We start from the raw sequence: 19,090 nt of genomic DNA, 5'->3' as shown, positions 1-19,090 counted from the left end.
GAGCTGAATTGGAGCAATGTGTGAGTAGACAGATTTTCCTAGATCCACTTCACCACATAAATGGTCACTACTCATATCTTTATCCAACCAACAGGAGGCAGCAACTCTAGGCCAGTCTGCTTGTACAGTTTGTCCTAACCTTTTCCCCCACTGCATTATCATATAACCCAAAGGCATTGCAGCTGAGAAAGCTTGGACTTTTCCTCCCAGCATTCTATCTCGACCTGAGCACGGGCTGTTATCTTCAGGTACCGACTCACCCAAGTTCAAACAGAAGGGGATGTACGACGTAGTTAATGAATCAGAACAATGTTGCTGGAAGTTATGTAATCTGCCTCTATTAGTTGATCCCTTATCCAACTTTATTGAAGCTGCCACTGGTGACCTGCAGCTATGAAATAAGCCTCTAGCTGGTGCTGTGTGTCATGATTTACTCCCTTCAAACCTGGCAATGTTTTGAATATGACTGTTTCAGTCAAGCTGGATGTATGACTTAAGTATGCTGTGCTTCAGGGATAAGTGGTTAGTAATATCTGTAAATGTACAGATCAGTAGGAACTGGTGGACAGGTGTCAAAGTGAAACAATGGCATTTCAGAAGGCTCAAAAAAAAGTGGAAGCGATATTTCTGTTATAAAAGTCTCAAACACTGTCCTCTGTACTAAGCCCAGCATCACAAGAAGGGTATTAGTGGCTGGGATAAGGTTTAGAATCACTGCAGAATCACCAGAATAATATAAACAAAAAAAAGCCTCAACTCTGAGGACAGGTGGAGTTGGCTTGTCTTGTATTCTGCAACGTTTTTACAAAAAGAGGAAAATGAATCTGGAATTCTCTACAGTCTACTCCTCCATCAGTAACAACAGGAGTAAATGGTGAACTCCTGTTTAGGGAGTGAATTACTGGATAACGACAAAGGGACGAGAGCCACTGAGGGCAAACAGCTGGTAGGAACAAGACAAGATGCAAATCTTGGTGATCATGATGTAAATCAGCCAAATTTCCTCATACCCCAAATATCAACGTCGACTTCTCCACCTTCTGATGCTGCCAAGTTTGCTGTGTTCTTTCAGCCTCCTGCTTGTCTACCTTGGATTCCACCATCTGCAGGTTTTTATTTGTCTCGAACTAAATTTCAATCTGAGGCAGTCTGAACTCGCAGACCATTGTCCTACCTTATATTCCACTTCCAAAGTCTGGAATCCTGTCAAATTGTTAGCACAAACCAATCACAAACACTCTACACAGCGTCAACTCGGAACAGGCAATAAAGGGGAGCCCCACAATGGAATAAAAAATTTTACCTCATTTGCGTCACCTTCCATCAGCGGCTCTCTTGCTGAAACTTCATCCCTGCCTTTCACATCTCGAGCCTCACTCTTCCAAAGCATTCCCAGGTTATACACTCTGGGAATTTAAAGTCAACTCAAGCTCTGGTGCTTGTGTCCTAATTTGCACTGCATCAGGTCATCCATCACACATGAACTTCATTGGATCTCAACTCTGCAGCACCTCACTTCTAAAAATTCTCAGGTTTTATGTTTTAATCCCTCTGTACGTTACCTCAGTGGTTTCCACCAGCCCCATAACCGTCTGATCTGACATTGTTCAACTCCTGTAATTCTGGTCATCCTTAATGTTAGCCATTTTATCTTTGGGCATGCCAATATCTTCCTAAGCTTTGGACTGGCCTCCCTAAACATTTTTTCTTTCTTTCTCTAAGATACTCCTTAAAACTAACAGTTGGTCACCTGACCCAATATCTTATTTCGTGACTTGGTCAAATTTTGCTTTATAGTTCTTCTGTGAAGGACCTTGTGAGGTCTTATTGCATTAAAGCTGTCATTGAAGTATGTAATCTAAGTCATTGTATGATGCACTCCTGTCTTGGAGGGCATGTAGTTCTAGCATGGTCTGTTTCCTAACCAGTCTATGTTAATTCCTGCAGACACCTTCTGTGAACATGTCTGAATAACTGATGTACTAAACTGCTGGAACTACACTGGGTTAGTTAGTTTCTTTAAAAAAAAGACTGATATTTTGGTTGACACCTTTTCGGCTCTCATGGTCCTCACCTCTGTAAAGACTGCACATATTTCTGATTGCTGGTGTTTGTGAGCTTTCTAATTCCAAGGTAAAAGATTTTGAACTTCAAATGTCTTAAAAGTTCTCATTCTCTTCCCCCATGCCCATTTCCTTCGGACGTAAATGATAAATTGATTGAGTAACGTGGTCAAGAGAAAAACAGATAATTAATCCTGAACATTGCTCGAAAGAGTGAGAGAGTTTATTTATTTATTCAGGGGATGTGGGCATCACTAGTGCCCATGTTTATCAGTGAACTCTGATTGCCGAGAGGCCAGGTAAGAGTCAGTCACCTTGCGTGGATCTCGAGTCACATGTAGACCAGACCAGATAGTGATCACTGAATTCCTTCTGTAAAGGACTTTGGTGAATTAGATAGTGTTATATGGTAGTCATCAAGGTCAACATGAGGCTAGCTTTTTATTGAATTTGAGTTGCACCATCTGCCATGGTTTGATTCAAACTCATCTCCCTCGATGCCACCACCTTTCCAGTGTCCAACTTCAGTGACCGCTCAGAAAATGATTCCCAAATGGATCGGGTAGTGGCGAAGGTGGGCGCCCCACTTATCGTCTCCTGTGGCCAAATACGGGATGCTTCTGTCGATGGCATGTGAGAGGGGCAAAGGGTTTGAGGACCAGGTCAGCAGCCCTGGCCTTGAGTGGGGCGCCTGCAGAGGCGTGGAACTGTCCACTGCTCCAGTGCTGAATGTACACTGGGGTCGCCGTCTGAGCTTCTTTACTGCGTTCTGGGTGTGTGTGTGTGTGTGTGGGTTCAGCAGTCGCACCACGCACCCGGCTTCCCCCCCTTCAACGCCCATCGCTTCGGTTTTCCCTCGCATCCTCCTGAGGCGCCTGCATTCATCTGGAAGCCTCCTGTTCACCTCTTGCGACCATGTCGACCCTCCCCTCGGGCTACTGTTTTCCTGTGGGCTTTCTTTCATTGTCTCTCCTCAGTCTCCAGGCTCTCCGCTGGGACGGGGATGGACGGGCTGGTGAGAAGTGCCCAAGAGTTAGCTGGACTCGGCTTTGGAGGGGAGGGGAGGGGAGGGGGAGAATCTAAAGGCTGTTCAATTCGCCAGAGGATTTTTTTCTTTGCACATAACTGGAAGTTGTTGGCTCTCGCCAGCGGGTTGGCGAGGACGCCCCCCACGGGAATGTAGTTGCGTTCAGGCAGTTACCTGGAAGAGCCAGGGCTGCTCTGACACAGAGAGAGCGAGAGAGAGAATCGAGAATGCTCAATGATTCCTGAGCTGCGCCTGGCTGGAAGACGGAGCCGCTCTTCGCCCTGGAGGTAGGGGGTGGGGGGGGGGGGGCGAGACTTTGCAACTTGCCCACCCCGCCCAGGGAGGAATGGGGACCCTGCGGGACCTGCAATACGCCCTCCAGGAGAAGATCGAGGAGCTGAGGCAGAGGGACGCCCTGATCGACGAGCTGGAGCTGGAGCTGGACCACAAGGACGAGCTGATCCAGAAGCTGCAGACCGAGCTGGACAAGTACCGCTCGGTCCTGCGGCCGGCCGCTCCTCCAGCCAGCCAGAGCGAGCCCAGCAGCATCCAACTGCAGGAGCAGCAGAGGACCAAGAGGCAGGCTATCTCGGCAGAGCCCACCGCTTTGGACATCCAGGACATCAGCCACGTCACCCTGTCTTGCTATTCCAAGAGTGCACAGTAAGTTACTGCATCCAGTTCCCCCCCGCCACCAAAAACAAAAACCACCTGTACCAAAGCTGCCTTCAAACTAAAGCAATGTAGCAGAGCAAACGTTGCCCCTCCCCCCCCCCCCCCTCGTCTGGGAGTGGACATCCCACATATGGGACGCTGTATGTGTGTGAGTGAGAAAATGCTGCACACGGTAGTGACCACATGGTGAAGTGGTCCCCCCCTAATACCTCCAGCTACCGATGGGACACTTAGCATTTTCCACTGGACTGGGGTCTCGCTGCTAAAGGGCAATGACACCCGGGCACTTGGCAGATTTGTTGCTTATGATTTTTGAACACTGCATCAGTATTGAAAAATGTGGCAGGGTCATGACTTGGCTGAGTTTATCTCAACCTGATCATCTAACGGCATTAAGAAGAATCACAGTTTGGATTGGAGGGGCTTGCACAAATGGGCATGATTCCTCACCCCTGTGTTTCCTGCAGTGTTTTTGATGAAGCTGAGTTGACATGCAGATGGCACATTCCTGTCACTGGACAGTTGTCTGGAAGTGGGGATTTGGTTTGGGAAATCGAAACGGCATCAAGCTAGTGGAGGAGGCTTGAGTGGGAGGGTGCATGATGGTGGTAGAGGGAACAGTCAGGAGTATTGTTGTCGGAGGTACTCATGGATGCCTCCTTCCATCCCAACACCCCACCACCACCCGCAACCAATTCCTCTAAGTCTAGTCTGTTCTGCGGGTACCTTTTCACAGCCATTACTTAGACAACTTATTATCATCGCGTAGAGCCTGCAGAGTATGGATACTGCCCCTTTTGTTTTGAAAATTATCCATTGTCCGCTCTGCATCCGAGAAATTCTTACCTCTTGTCCACCAGGAGGCTGAGTCATCTTAACTTGAGGCCAGGGCTCAAACTGCAGTGCACAGGACAACCAGCAGTAACTTTAAGAAAATTACATTGACAGCATTAAGAACCAAGTGGTTGCATTTCTGGAGGGGATAAGGATGCAAGGCTTTGAAGAAGGTGCAGAGGATTTGCCAGAAAGGTAACTGGGATTGCAGTTGTAGGAAGTAGAGAAGCAGAGACAGAATTATTCTCTTGTTCTGCAGAAATGATTGAGCAGAGAGAATCAAAACGAATGGGTTTTAAGGGAAGGAAACTTCCCAGATTAAAATAATTAGCATTCAACCCAGCAAGTCGTTGAGAATATCTTTATTTTGACAAGTTTGACCTAGAGTGCACAGCTTGGAAGTGTGGTTAAAGTAGATTCCAACAGATTAATCATTCAGTTGAAGGGCTTTGAAGAAAGAACAGGGGAGGGGGACTACTTGAAAACTGGATGTCGGTTTGCTCGCTGAGCTGGAGCTGAATGAAAATGAACCTTCCAGCTCAGCATCCAGAACCTCAACCTGAACTACAAATCTTCTCAAAACTTGCTACTTGAACAATGTTTTGAAAGTGCCAACAGAGGCCTGATGGGTTTGTATGTGTTGAATAAAACAGATGGTCTGTTGCGGATGGTGTGTCACTTGGAAGGGAATTTGCAGGGGGTGGTGTTCCCTTTCATCTATTGCCCTGGAAGGCGTGGAGGCTGTGTGTTTAGAAGCGGCTGTCAAAAGAGGTTTGGCATATTGCTGAGAGGCAAAACAAGACAGTTTTGTTTCATTCTTCCATTGAAGAAACTTCCAGCAGGAGCCAATATTTCCTTCTTACATTTATTTTTAAGTGACCTTCAGATTAATACCAGGCATGTGGTTAAAATGGGTAGATGTAGCACGCATTGTAACACTTGAGAAATGTCATCATCTAGTTGAATGAGGATCAGTTGTCTTGATAAATTGCTGGTGGGGGGGTGCAGCCATTAAGACTACAAGCTGACAGCAGCTCTGAGCAGGTTGTGTGGCAACCTCCTGATTTGCACCCATCGTTTCAGATGTTGTTCATTTAGCTCTGAACCAACAACGCTCGAGGGTCTGATGATGAGACCATAAGACATAGGAGCAGATGTAAGCCATTCAGCCCATCAAGCTGCTTGTCCATTCAATTAGATTCTGGCTGATTGTGATAATCCTGAACTCCTTTTTCCCCATAATCTTTGATTCCCTTACTGATTAGAAATGTGTCTCAGCCTCGAATATGTCTTAACGACCCAGCCTTGACAGCTCTCTGCGGTAATGAATTCCATAGATTCACTGTCCTCAGACAAGAAATTTCACTGTTTAATGGACAATGTAAAGAGAGCTTCATGAAATCAAAACTGAAAGCTCAGCATAAGCTGGAAGAACAGCACTTCATCTTGCACTTAGGGACCTTGCAGCTTTCTGGACTCAATATTGAGTTTAACAACTTCAGGACTTGAGCTATCCCATATCCTGACCCTAACTTCCACACACCAGGCCGTGTTATCTCATCGTTTGTTATTACACACTCTTGTTAGCCACTAATAGACTCCATTAATCACCCACCTTGCCAGATCGTTATCCACTCCTTTGTCAAACCATTCTTCTTTCCGTTTGGGCTCTAACCCTGCCTATTGTTTACTCCTTGCCCCATCCTGTCACCCTACCGCCTGCATATGAACTGACGTTTTTCGACCTACTACCAGTTCTGAGGAAGCGTCACTAGATCCATAACATTAACTCTGATTTCTGTCCACATATGCTGTCAGACCTGCTGAGATTTCGGAACAGAAGTAAGCCATTTGACCCATTGAATCGAGGGAAGTGTAAATCCTGCACAGATCTGCATGAGAAACTCCATAAGTCTATTTGGTCATTCAGTGGCTAATTTTACCATCATCTCTATGCCTCAATCCCATAACCTTTAGAACCCTTGCCCAACAAAATATGTGTTAATTTCCTTTAATGTTTTATTCACTTAATCTAATTTGGATAACAGTTTAAGACAGGGAATTAAAATGTTCCCTTTCATAAAGTTCCTGAACTCAATGAGCCCATGGATAAATGATTGAGATGAACAATTGGGTTCCCAGGACTTCTTCCTTTTAATATGAATCTTAATGCTTCTATGGAGAATTATCAGGAGTACTAATTTTTAAAAATTCAAGACATTTTAATTGTTTTTTTTAAATTGAAAATCATTTAAAAATACATTGTTTTTATTTCCCTAATTTTATTTAAAAATCTAGCATAAGTGTTCCAAAAATAATGTGTCAGACATGATTTATACTTGTGTAGAGGCTGAACATCATTTGTGAAACGACTACCTCACATGTGCATATATCAATCCAGAATTAGCAGATCAGTCTATTAATGGAGATTTCCTTCATGAATGTGGCTGACCTGATGGATATGCATATGTGTTATTGGTTGGAGGGATGCTCTGTTGGTGTCTTCTTTCCAAAAGGAATATGTGTGTACACAGCATCAAAATAATGAACAAAGCTAAACTCTTCATCCTTCTTGATCACTGTGGAGCCTTTCCCACACTACCCTGTTTTAAAACCTCTCTGCAATTTTCTGGTGGGTGGGACCGTACCTCCCTGGTTACACACTTATGTACACAGCCATGGCCAGAAAGTCAGCTGCAAAACTTCAATTTCCCTGACCGTAACGTTACCTCAAATATCCCCAAAGGATCTAAATTTTGGCCCCCTCCCACTTCTGCTCCACATGCATGGTACCTTTAGATACCATCTTAAACCAAAGCATCCATCTTCATATATTTGCTGATGGCATCTCTTTTCAACCAGAGAGTGGTGAGCCTGTGGAATTAGTTATTAAATAACTGTTTGGTTAAGCAACAAGGGAGCAACTGCTCTGTGGTCCTCATTTTGCTCTTTACTTGGGGATAACCACACCTTGCATATGGACACATACACATGCAGCCTTTTAATGCCTTGAATTAAGCCCCACCCCCCAAAGAACATCTGTCCTGATGTGCTGGAGCTTGTATCGCCGTGAACCCCCAAATGCTCATTCTTGAACCTGAACAGAGAATATGAGACTTATCCTCATCACACTGGAGGGGGGTCCAGGGAGGTTACCAAATCCTGGTGAGCTTGCCATTGCAAAAAAAGTGCACGGAGGCTGAGGGTCACTGCAGCAGCCTACTGTTATTCCAATAGAAGGCTCTTTGCTTTTGCTTCAGAAATATTGCAAACTATTGAAACACATGCTTGCATTGATGACTGCTTCTCAGATAGTATTTCATATGATGGCTGCTATTCTATCAGTTTCTTATCTTTCCCAGAAAGCATTCTCCTGGCCCCCATTTCACTCCTTTGCTCACTGCCACAGCTTGATCATTTCTGGTGTCGTCAACCTGCATACAACCACTCCATCATCACAAGGGAGAGCGTCACAGTGCTGCCCCTACCTTTGTTGCAAGTGATAAGCGCATCGCAGTGGGTTATTTTTATTTAAAGTGACAGACAGATGTCTTTGAGTTGCTTTGAATCAGCACACGTCAGTAGCAGTACTGTCTCCTGCAGTCCACGTACCCATCCTGAAAAATGCAGAAGCTGTGAGCTTTGATTCTCTTTTGAATAATTATGCACACTGTGAATATATTTGCCAGAGTTGCTTCCGATTCTGTGCAAAATGAACTTTGTCTTTGTACCGAGATTACAGTAGCACATTTACAAGGGGCATAAAATGTAACAGAAACACTGCACCTGTAACTGAGCGGAAAGTATAATTGCATTGAGAAAATGTGATAATTTAACTTGAGAATTTTGCTGCTTCTGACACAAGGCAAAAGGTAGTCAAATACAGAATTGTACAGATTTGGAGACCAATTTGTGACAAAAAGGTGTTTGTGTCAGGTGTAAGAAGAAAAGATAAGATCATTTGATTGAAGAAAATCAATTTCTGCAGCTGATCAATTTCTGGAAGCACTTAGAAAGGGGAGATATTGAGGAAAAAGCATTCTAATATTGTGTGCAAATCTGGTCTCCTTCCTATCGGAAAGATGTTGTGAAACTTGAAAGGGTTCAGAAAAGATTTACAAGGATGTTACCAGGCTTGGAGGATTTGAGCGATAGGGAGAGACTGAATAGGCTGGGGATGTTTTCCCTGGAGCGTCAGAGGCTGAGGGGTGACCTAGTAGAGGTTGATAAAATTATGACGGGCATGGATAGGATAACAAGACAGAGTCTCTTCCCTGGGGTGGGGGAGCCCAGATCTGGAGGGCATAGGTTGAGGGTGAGAGGGGAAAGATATAAAAGAGACCTGAGGGGCAACCTTTTAATGCAGAGGGTGGTTCGTGTATGGAATGAGCTGCCAGAGGAAGTGGTGGAGGCTGGTACAATTGCAACATTTAAAAGGCATCTGGATGGGGATATGGACTGGGTGCTGGCAAGTGGGACTAGATTGGGTTGGGATATCCGGCTGACATGGACAAGTTAGACCAGAGGGTATGTTTCCATGCTATGCATCTCTATGACTCTAATGGGATGAGAGCTGTGTAACAGAGGCAGTGTTTTAGATGCAGGGAAATTTAGAGGTCCCAACACAGTTCACAAAGATGTCCACCCACAAATGACATTGATGGCCCAGCAATAGGTCTGACGTGATGCTGCTGAGATTCTCTTATCAAAACCAGGGTTGTTCAGAAAGTCCAGGTGAAGTTAGGCCAAAGGCAATTTAGCTGAGAATGTCCCATCTTGCATCAAAATTGGACACTGCTTGACTGAGGGAGCCGATTCTTATGTTAAAAAAGAGACACCATTGTGGACCTGAAATCCTCCGATTGACGTTTTTAATGCAGGCTAACACACATTATTTCTTGATTAAAGAGGACATTTCTGCCATACTAGGTATTGCTAAAATCCTGTAATGAGATCCATTGCATCTGCACAGTTTCATCCCTGTTGCTTATTATATTTGAAGCATAAGTTATCTAGTCACCAGTGCTTCCAGAAGTAAATTTTAATAAAGTCTATCCCCTATCTTTAGGATGCTAATACCAGTGACAGTTTGTGTATAAAATACATGCAAGTTAGTAAAATGTCCAAAGTTGTTGTAGTAGTAGTTCGAGTGAAGCCTTAATTTTGTGTATAAAGAGTGCATTTTAGTTTCATGAAGTGTAAGACTTCTCAGTAAGCATACAAGAGAGTGAAAACAATACATGGAACATGAATTGCACAGTAGTGAACCATAGTCAATTTTCATTCACTATTGGCTCTGTCCAGTCTGTTTACTCAACACCTTGCCAGGTCTGAGTGGAAAGGTATTGTCTGACATCGGGTATTGGCTGAACATTTTCCTTATGATGGATTTAGGCTGAGTCAGAGTTCACTTTGCTGGGACTGAATAGGGGGCAAACTTGTCCATTTGGAATTCTCTCCTAAGGAATGACATGGAAAAGAATTAAGCTTGTTTGAATCCTTCAGCATGTCAGTGAATTGGGAGTCGATGGGAAGGGAAAGCAAGATTTCAATTGAAACCTCTGCAGATCCAAGGAATGACAATTTGACATTGTGTCATAGAGATGTACAGCATGGAAACAGACCCTTTGATCCAAATCGTTCATGCCGATCAGATATCCTAAATTTGCCAGCACCCGGCCCATATCCCTCTAAACCCTTCCTATTCATATATCCATCCAGAAGCCTTTTAAATGTTGTAATTATACCAGCCTCCTCCACTTCCTCTGGCAGCTCATTCCATACATGCCCCTTAGGTCTCTTATAAACCTTTCCCCTCCCTCCCTAAACCCCTGCCCACAAGTTCTGGACTCCTCCACCCTAGGGAAAAGACCTTGTCTATTTACCCTAACCATGCCCCTCATGATTTTAAAAACCTCTGTAAGATCTCCCCTCAGTCTCCAATGCTATTGGGAAAACAGCTCCAGCCTGTTCAGCCTCTCCCTAGAGCTCCGACTCTCCAACTCTGGCAACATCCTTGTAAATCTTTTCTGAACCCTTTCAAGTTTCATAACATCCTTCCTTTCGGAGGGAGACCAGAATTGCACAGAATATTCCAAAAGTGGCCTAACCAATGTCCTGTACAGCTGCACCATGACCTTCCAACTCCAATACGCAATGCTCTGACCAATGAAGTTAAAAATCACACAACACCAGGTTATAGTCCAATCCTACCTGATGAAGGAGCAGCACTCAGAAAGCTAGTGCTTCCAAATAAACATGTTGGACTATAACCTGGTGTTATGTGATTTTTAACTTTGCCCACCCCAATCCAACACTGGCTCCTCCATATATTGGCTGACCAATAAAGGGAAGCATACCAAAGGCCGCCTTCACTGCGACTCTACCTGCGACTCAACTTTCAAGGAACTATGAACTTGCACTCCAAAGGCTCTTTGTTCAGCAGCACCCCCCCAGGATCTCAGGTAGCTCATTTTCAGATCCTAACCACTCTGCCTGAAGGAGACTGTCTTCCTGGTTCCTGGTTCAGTCACCATATTGAAATGGATATGACCGTCATTAACTGGGCCAGCGTTTATCACTCTTCCTTAACTGCCTCTTCAGAAGGTGGTAATGAGCTGCTTTCCTGAAAGGTTGCTGTCCATTTGGTGTTTGAGATTGCAAAACCACTCTTTCCTGCAATATTAATTAGCTTTGGATGCACAATAAATGTACTCTCGTCACCTGCTACATATCTGGGTTGAACCAGCTTTTGTCCAGTTCCGCTGTTGGTACATGAAGCTAGATTGAGTTGAATTTTCCCTTTCCTGTCAGGTATTTTAACCTTACTTGACTCTTCCCTCAACCTTCCCTTCCTCAGTTACAATGAGCCGCACGCTTTCAGCAGCATGTCATGCTTCAGTTGGTCACAGTCAAGATGGAGAATATGATACTAAAACCCTTTGATGATCTGCTATGATTTAGTGGTGATGCCAGGAGCATGTCTATTCTAGATATACTGTGACACATTACACAACAATATGAAGCTTCGAGTTTGAGAGGATTTAGATCTCTGGATGAGAAAACCACTGAGTCAAGTTTGTGTTTTGGAAGTACTGGGAATGAATGAATGGTCTTGAGTGGGAACTGGTGAGTAGGACTAGACTAATTTTTGATTTTAGATTTCTACAATGTTATCGAAATAGTGCAAAGTGTTGGACAACCAACTGAGAGAAGGTGTGGCATGGGGACAGTTCCCAAACATTTCTCAGGAACTCTCCAAACAGGCCACTTGGAATCATGAATTTTATTCTCTCAAGACTTGTGTCCAGAGGCCGTCAGGTGACTGGGTGTTAAGCAGATAAAAATGTGTGCACTGTTAATTCCTCTTTAACCATCTCAGATCCTGTTCTCTGGTTCTGTGTGCAGGTCAAAGGAGCTGATCAAGGATGCCATTTTGGAGAATGACTTCATGAAGAACTTAGAGATGTCTCAGATTCAGGAGATTGTGGATTGCATGTACCCGGTGGAGTACAGCCAAGGCAGCTGTGTTATTGAGGAGGGAGATGTGGGCTCACTGGTGTACGTCATGGAAGGTAGGAATGCAAAATCTGAAAGTTGCGTGCAGTTGACGGAGTTCTTTCCAGCTGCTGGGTATTGAAAAAATCTGCTACTGAGAACGAAAGAAGGAGAGCGTGCACTGGCGATTCACTCCGCTCGGTCCTTGCATCTATGTCGCCGATACAAGTGATCCTTGTGGTACCTGGCTAGGTAAAGCCTGACAACAAAAAGTGACCCGTTTTTCCCTACTGTCTATTTAAGTCCATTAACCAATCCTCAGTCTATGCCAATATGTTAGCCCCAATCATGTTGCCCACACTTGTAGTTAGAACCTCAAACACTAATAGATTTGTCAACTGTAATTTCCCTCTCGCCGGTTTGTCTTTGATCTGCCCCGTCATATTTAGACTTTCTAAGTGATCTGTTAACATGTTCCTCAATGCATTCTAGCATCTTTGTGATCACTGCTGTCAGCTGGCTGGCACTTGTTTTCTCTCTCCTCCCTTGAATAAAATGGTTAATTTAGATTCCTTCCAATTGCAGAGAATGCTCCAGAATCCATGCGTATGGCCCCATTTTTTTTTATAACCCAGAAACACAAGCTATCATGTCCAGGAGATTTGTTGTTGTCTTTTAATCCCATTATTTTCTCTACTAGTAATATCCTTAAGTTCCTCAATAGACAATAGGTGCAGGAGTAGGCCATTCTGCCCTTCGAGCCTGCACCACCATCCATTATGATCATGGCTGATCATCCTCAATCAGTATCCTGTTCCTGCCTTATCTCCATAACCCTTGATTCTACTATCCTTGAGAGCTCTATCCAACTCTTTCTTAAACGAATCCAGAGAGTGGGTCTCCACTGCCCTCTTGGGCAGAGCATTCCACACAGCCACCACTCTCTGGGTGAAGAAGTTTCTCCTCCTCTCTGTCCTAAATGGCCTACCCCTTATTTTTAAGCTGTGTCCTCTGGTTCCTCATTTTCTTCAGACCTTGGTTCCCCACATTGTTGAGGATACTATTCTGTGTCTCCTGAAGGCAGATGCCAATGAATTATTTGTTCAATTACTCACGTTTCTTTATCCCTGTGCTAATTCATCCTGTCTGTGTCCCCAAGAGCCCCAACTTTTTTCTGTCACTTATCTCTTCCTTTACAGTCAGGTTTGTTTTATGTCTAGTCAGTCAACTCTCATTCTATTTTCCCTTGCTGTATCATTTTCTTGGCCACTCTTTGCTCATTTGTTAATCCTCCCAGTCCTCTGACTTGCTCCCCTTTTGATGGCATGATCAGCTTCTTCGTGAAATCTAAAGCATTTTTTTAACTTCTCTTGTCAGCCACAGTCAGAACACTTGGCCTGAAGGGGTTTTTATTCCATAACGGAATGCTTGTTGAGAATTACCAATTCATCCTTTTAAGTGTTTTCAATCGATTATCTGCTGTTCTATCTTTGAATCGAATCTCTGCAGGACTGCTCAAAACTGAGATGATTGTAGCATATAACACTTCACCAACTCCATTCAATGCAATTCAATGACCCAGTCTGGTTCAATGCAGATTGCTACGTGCTATGAAAAATGCATGACGGTATTGACCAGAGTTGGCATGAGCCATAAATGTCAGGGATCTCTTACTGCAAGCACACGGACCAGTGTGTAAATGTTTGCATTGCATTTACATGCTGTGGGTCATTTTCTGTCTGAGCTTATCTATATAGAAACTTAATGGTCATTTAGGAAGGACATTACGCACAGAGGTTGAGTTCCTGAGGGTCCTCCAACAATATGGGAGTCTTGAATCATGGGGTCACAAAGATATTACGTTGCAGAAGGAGACCGTTCAGCCCATTGTGTCTGCACTGGAAAAAACTGTTTTTCTTTTACATTCAATGCTGGGCATGAAAAGGAAAAGAAACACTTGTGTTTAAATCCCACCTTTCACCAGCTTTACAGCTGATGATGTACTTTTAAAGCATTGTCACTGTTGCAATGTAAGAAACGTGAGAGTCAATTTATGCACATCCAAGCAGTGTGACAATGGTCAGATAATCTAATTTTGATTGAGGGACAATGGGCAGAATGCTCCTACTGTCCTTTGAATAGTGTTATTGGATTGTCTGTCTGCAATATACCAAGAGATAGCTGGAGCTTGGTTCAGTATGTGATTTAAAAGGCAGCACTTCAAACAGTGCAGCACACCTTTGGCACTGCACTGAAGGGTCAGACTTGAGTTTTGAACTGGAATGGGCCTTGAACCCAGAAGGTTGTATGTCAGAGAGTGCTGCCATCTGAGCCACAGTTGACACTAACTCAGGTGTGAACCTTACAAGAAAAATGAGCACTCAGTTGCCTTAGAAAAGTTGGTGGAGAGCTGCCTTCTTGTACTACTACAGTCTGTGAGGTGTCAGTGCACTCATGGCATTGTTAGTGCTATTAGGGAGAGAGTTCTGGATTTTGACTCAACGGTGATGATGGAACAGCAATATATGCCCAATCTTGGATAACAGGTGACTTGGAGGGGGCGTTCTCATGTACCCGCTATCGTATGTGCTGCCACACACTGACATCAAGAGACATTGACATCTTCGTGGTAATCTGGGACAGCAAGTCGTCTTCCACCCATTCAAAGATCCAAAGGAATTTCTGATATGATATGTGAACGTGCAGTGAAAACGGGGTCAAGTATCTCGAATATTTTTCAGATTACTTTACAGTATGGAAACAGGCCCTTCGGCCCAACAAGTCCACACCGACCCGCCGAAGCACAAACCACCCATACCCCTACATTTACCCCTTACCTAACACTACGGGCAACTTAGCATGGCCAATTCACCTGACCTGCACATCTTTGGACTGTGGGAGGAAACCGGAGCACCCGGAGGAAACCCACGCAGACACAGGGAGAATGTGCAAACTCCTCACAGTCAGTCGCCTGAGGCGGGAATTGAACCCGGGTCTCTGGCGCTGTGAGGCAGCAGTGCTAACCACTGTGCCACCGTGCCGTCACCACTGTGCCACCGTGCCGCCTATTGGTTGAGGTTAACACTCTATGAGGTTAACAGAAGTTGGCCGCTGTTGTGGAACCGCATCCGAGCGCGCACGGCTGTTCACGGTAAATGCTAACAAGAGTTGCAATGAACATTCCTTTCACCATGCTTGCACGAGGGTAATGGGTTGAAAACAGACAATTGCAGGTTCTGGGTGTTGTTTTCAATGGATGTTGGAGTATTTTTCTTCCAGTCCTACCATTGCGTGCACTCCTGAGCTCAGAGTGAAAGAAACCAACAAAGGAAATGCTGACTCATTCTTGTTTGAAGGCAGCCATAGTAATGTTGAGGAAAGGAGACTTCCAGCAGGCAGAGAGCTAATATCTCTCACCATAATCCTTGCAGGAAAATGAACCATTTCCTGACACATTGTTGATGTTGAAATGTAACAAAGGTTGATGATGTTGCTGTGTTTGCTTTGTATGTATTTGGTGCAAGTGTTTGCTCCCTCTTGAATTTCACGAAGTCACCTTGCTCCCTGGGAGTATTCTTTTAGAACTGAAGCAACGCAAAAGCCTCACACAGGTCTTGTCCTTGCACAGTGGAGGGATGTATTATTAATGCAGTTTCTGTGCAAGCTCCAGCTAGCGGAAAGTCGTCATCTCTCCTTTCAAATATCCTACCCTAAACAATGAATTGCAAGTGCTGTAACCAAGTTGTAGGCTGGAGAACAGAAGCTATCAAAGAGAGGCATTGAATAAACAGGAGCAGGCCAGAGTGAAGCATTTGAGGACCGAAAGCAGCTAATACTTGCACATTTATTGGGACAGCACTGCAAACAAGTGAGTAGATCGTTCTGACAGAGTATATACGATTCAGCTGCACGGCAAGACACTCCAGTAATCATGGACTGTACAGGGAAGTGGTGGCAATGTGACTGTTTAGTTTGCCCCAGTGCACACTTTGTTTTATAGCATTGCGATGGACCTGCATTGCATAATGTTGGTAATTATCGTGTTTTTCTCTCAATTGGAATTATTCGATGGGCTCACTATGTCTCATCCCAATCGCTACCTCCTGAATTCTGAGCAGTTTAATGAATGAGCCAAATTGATGGGAGTATTCACTGGAAATCAGGAATGGAACTATAGACAAATCATATTTCTTCTCTGTTCTCCCCCTCTACATTGTCAGGGTCTTGGTGCTTGAACCTGCGATTGAACCTGTCAAAGTTGGGATTTGTTCTACACAAACATATCGATTCATAGGGAAACAAGGCAGTTGAATGGAATTAAAATGCTCATCACCTTGACAGAAAGGGCTGGAGGGGCTGAGTGGCCTCCTCCTATTTCTACTTGGCCTGAAGCTAAAACTAGACAAGTTTTAATTAACTCGTGGCTAAACACACTGGTGTTGCCCACTACGGCATGATGGCTCAGTGGTTAGCACTGCTGCCTCACAGCGCCAGGCACCCAGGTTCAATGCCTGCATTGGGCAACTGACTGTGTGGAGTTTGCACATTCTTCCCGTGTCTGCATGAGTTTCCTCTGAGTGCTCCGGTTTCCTCCCACAATCCAAAGATGTGCAGGTTAGGTGAATTGGCCATGCTAAATTGTCCATAGTGTTAGGTGCATTAGTCAGGGGGAAATGTAGGGGAATGGGTCTGGGAGGGACACTTTTCGGAGGGTTGGTGTGGTCTTGCTGGGTCGAAGGTCTTGTTTCCAGACTGTCGGGAATCTAATCTAATCTACCTTTTTTTTGAGAGAGATGTCCGTTAAACCTGTACTTGTCTTAGAAATTTACTGTCTAGTGGATGGAAATGTGAATACGTTTGATAGAAGGAAAGAGGCTTATCCATTTGGACTAGCTTAGGGAACTGCCTGGACAACTGGATGCATTGTAGGACAGGAGGCAATCCTGAAAGTTTGTGCATTCACCTGATTACATGGTCATGATGTCTGCTGCTCGGAGAGGAGGATGGGAAAGGGGAGGAAGGAATGGTGAAGAGCAGGGAGGACATTGAAGGGGAAAGGATGGGCACGGAGAGGATGGGGCAGCACAGAGAAAGAATTGCCTTAACTGAAGGAAAAATGTGTCGATGGCCGTTTGCAATGTGTCTCCAGCAGTGATGTGTGATCTTCCCTGAGTAAGGAAAGATAAATGAGGATAGAGTCCATGTCAGCAGTATCACTTCACTCAGCGCCGACACAAATGGACTGCAGCTTTCACTGACAATTAATTGGAGCTCAGGGGGAGAGAATTGCACAAAATGAAATGGATGACAGATGCAGCGAGTTTCCTTTCTAGGGTTCTCAAGCACTCCAGCCTAAACGAGAGCATTGCAGAGTCCTGTGAGAACTCATAAGAGAGTTCACTTGGTAGCATACTTCTCCGTGAGTCCAAAGATGGTGGATACGACCCTCCACTCCAGGACCTGAACGCAGTTACCCAACAGCTGAGGTAACTGCATAGTTGACCTTCTGATGAGTCTTTAAGCGAAGGCACTGTCCTACCCTCTTGGGTGTGCCATGACTCACCTGGAAACCGTGCACCGACAACTGCCCGACTGCATTACACTTGGTTACACAATGTACAAATGGATAAAAATCCCAGCAACAACACCTGAACCCAAGTTGTTTGACTGACCGCTATCCAGGAGAAAAGCAGGCCCACGACCAAGTTTCTTTTCCTCAACAGAAACTTTAATAGTATCAGTAAAAAGAAGAGATTTCTAGTTTCTACAACATGGACAATACCCTTCAAATGCACGTGAGCACATAAACACCCAATCCTAATTAAGGCAGATGGTTTAAAGCATGTTATCTGGTCAGGATATTATTGCTGCTTCTAGGGGTTTTCTTGGTACAAATTGGTTGCTTCATTTGCTGCAGCGATGACACTTCAAAAGTACTTCATTGGTTTTAACGTCCTGCAGGACATTTTCAGATCCTGAGAGGTGCTGTACAATTGCAATTATTCTTTCATTGCTGGCGATTGGGTTATGAGAAGAGAAGACAGTCAGCCACTAATCCCCTTGGGTGGATTGAGACCTCAACAAGCAGTGTTTAAAATATGAATTGTGAATGCTCCCATCCTCTTTAAATTCCATGCGCACTCATATCTCGGAATAGAAGCATTTACAAGGTTCAGATAACAAGTTATCATGTAGGGGGGGTGTGTGTGTTAATATTGCTCTCTGATTTGTCAACAAGAGGGTATAATGCAACACTGGATGCTGTGGTCCTCTGCTGGAAGTTGCAATAGTGAGTTGGGCTGCCCATTACTGCCATGGGTGATGCACAGTTCACTGAATAGTGATTGCTTTTGTCATTTTCAGAGCTTGCATTTCACAGTGGAGCTTCTTAAATTTTTCTCTTCAGGTTTCCACCCCACAGAGGCTTCTACTTTCCCTCTGCTTAATTTTCTTTCCTGTCTTGGAGGTTCACAAGGAGCACTTGAAGAATTCAGAAATGGCTATTCAGCACATTGGATGAGTACCTTTACTCTCGCATCAAAACACTTTGTGAATTAAATGTCTATCTTGCTGTCCCTCTAACATGCCAGTTATTGTGCCAATGCTGATCTCTCCAGTATCCTTAATTCCTGTTGATTTTGCACTTTGATACCTATCTCTAAAATTGAAAACCCATCTTTCCAGGGACTGCAGTAATTCAAGAAGACAGCTCAGCACTATGTTCTTGAGGACAGTTACATATAGATGATAATAAATACTAACCCAGCCAGCGATGCCCATATCCCATGATTGGAACAGAAAGCTCCTGTATTCCCCTAATTGTCCCTTGAAGTCCTAAACTCTTGCCCCCTCCTCTCTCTTGCCCCCGTCTCTCTTGCCCCCTCTCTCTTGCCCCCCTCTCTCTTGCCCCCTCTCTCTTGCCACCCTCTCTTCACCCCTCTCTTCACCCACTTCTTGCCCCCTCTCTCTTGCCCTCTCTCTCTATCCCATCTCT

At 44.5% G+C, this 19,090-nt stretch overlaps 1 protein-coding gene across 2 annotated transcripts in view; it reads left to right on the top strand.

The window, feature by feature from the left end:
- Window positions 1-19,090, top strand: part of LOC122543167 (cGMP-dependent protein kinase 1-like) — a 96,128-nt gene that overhangs the window by 5,318 nt on the left and 71,720 nt on the right. Inside the window, exons 1-2 of one of the 2 annotated variants that reach the window (XM_043681574.1) lie at window positions 3,085-3,753; window positions 12,007-12,173. In XM_043681574.1, the coding sequence (XP_043537509.1) occupies window positions 3,437-3,753; window positions 12,007-12,173 (484 nt within the window). In that variant the 5' untranslated portion in view covers window positions 3,085-3,436. Of the gene's footprint in view, window positions 1-3,084; window positions 3,754-12,006; window positions 12,174-19,090 lie in introns of those variants that run through there. The other variant, XM_043681576.1, reaches the window with a different exon arrangement.

Source organism: Chiloscyllium plagiosum, chromosome 42 (assembly GCF_004010195.1).
Source record: "Chiloscyllium plagiosum isolate BGI_BamShark_2017 chromosome 42, ASM401019v2, whole genome shotgun sequence".
NCBI classification, from domain to species: Eukaryota; Metazoa; Chordata; class Chondrichthyes; order Orectolobiformes; family Hemiscylliidae; genus Chiloscyllium; species Chiloscyllium plagiosum.
The sequence above is the reverse complement of the archived record's forward strand: the minus strand, read 5'-3'. Positions and strand labels throughout refer to the sequence as shown.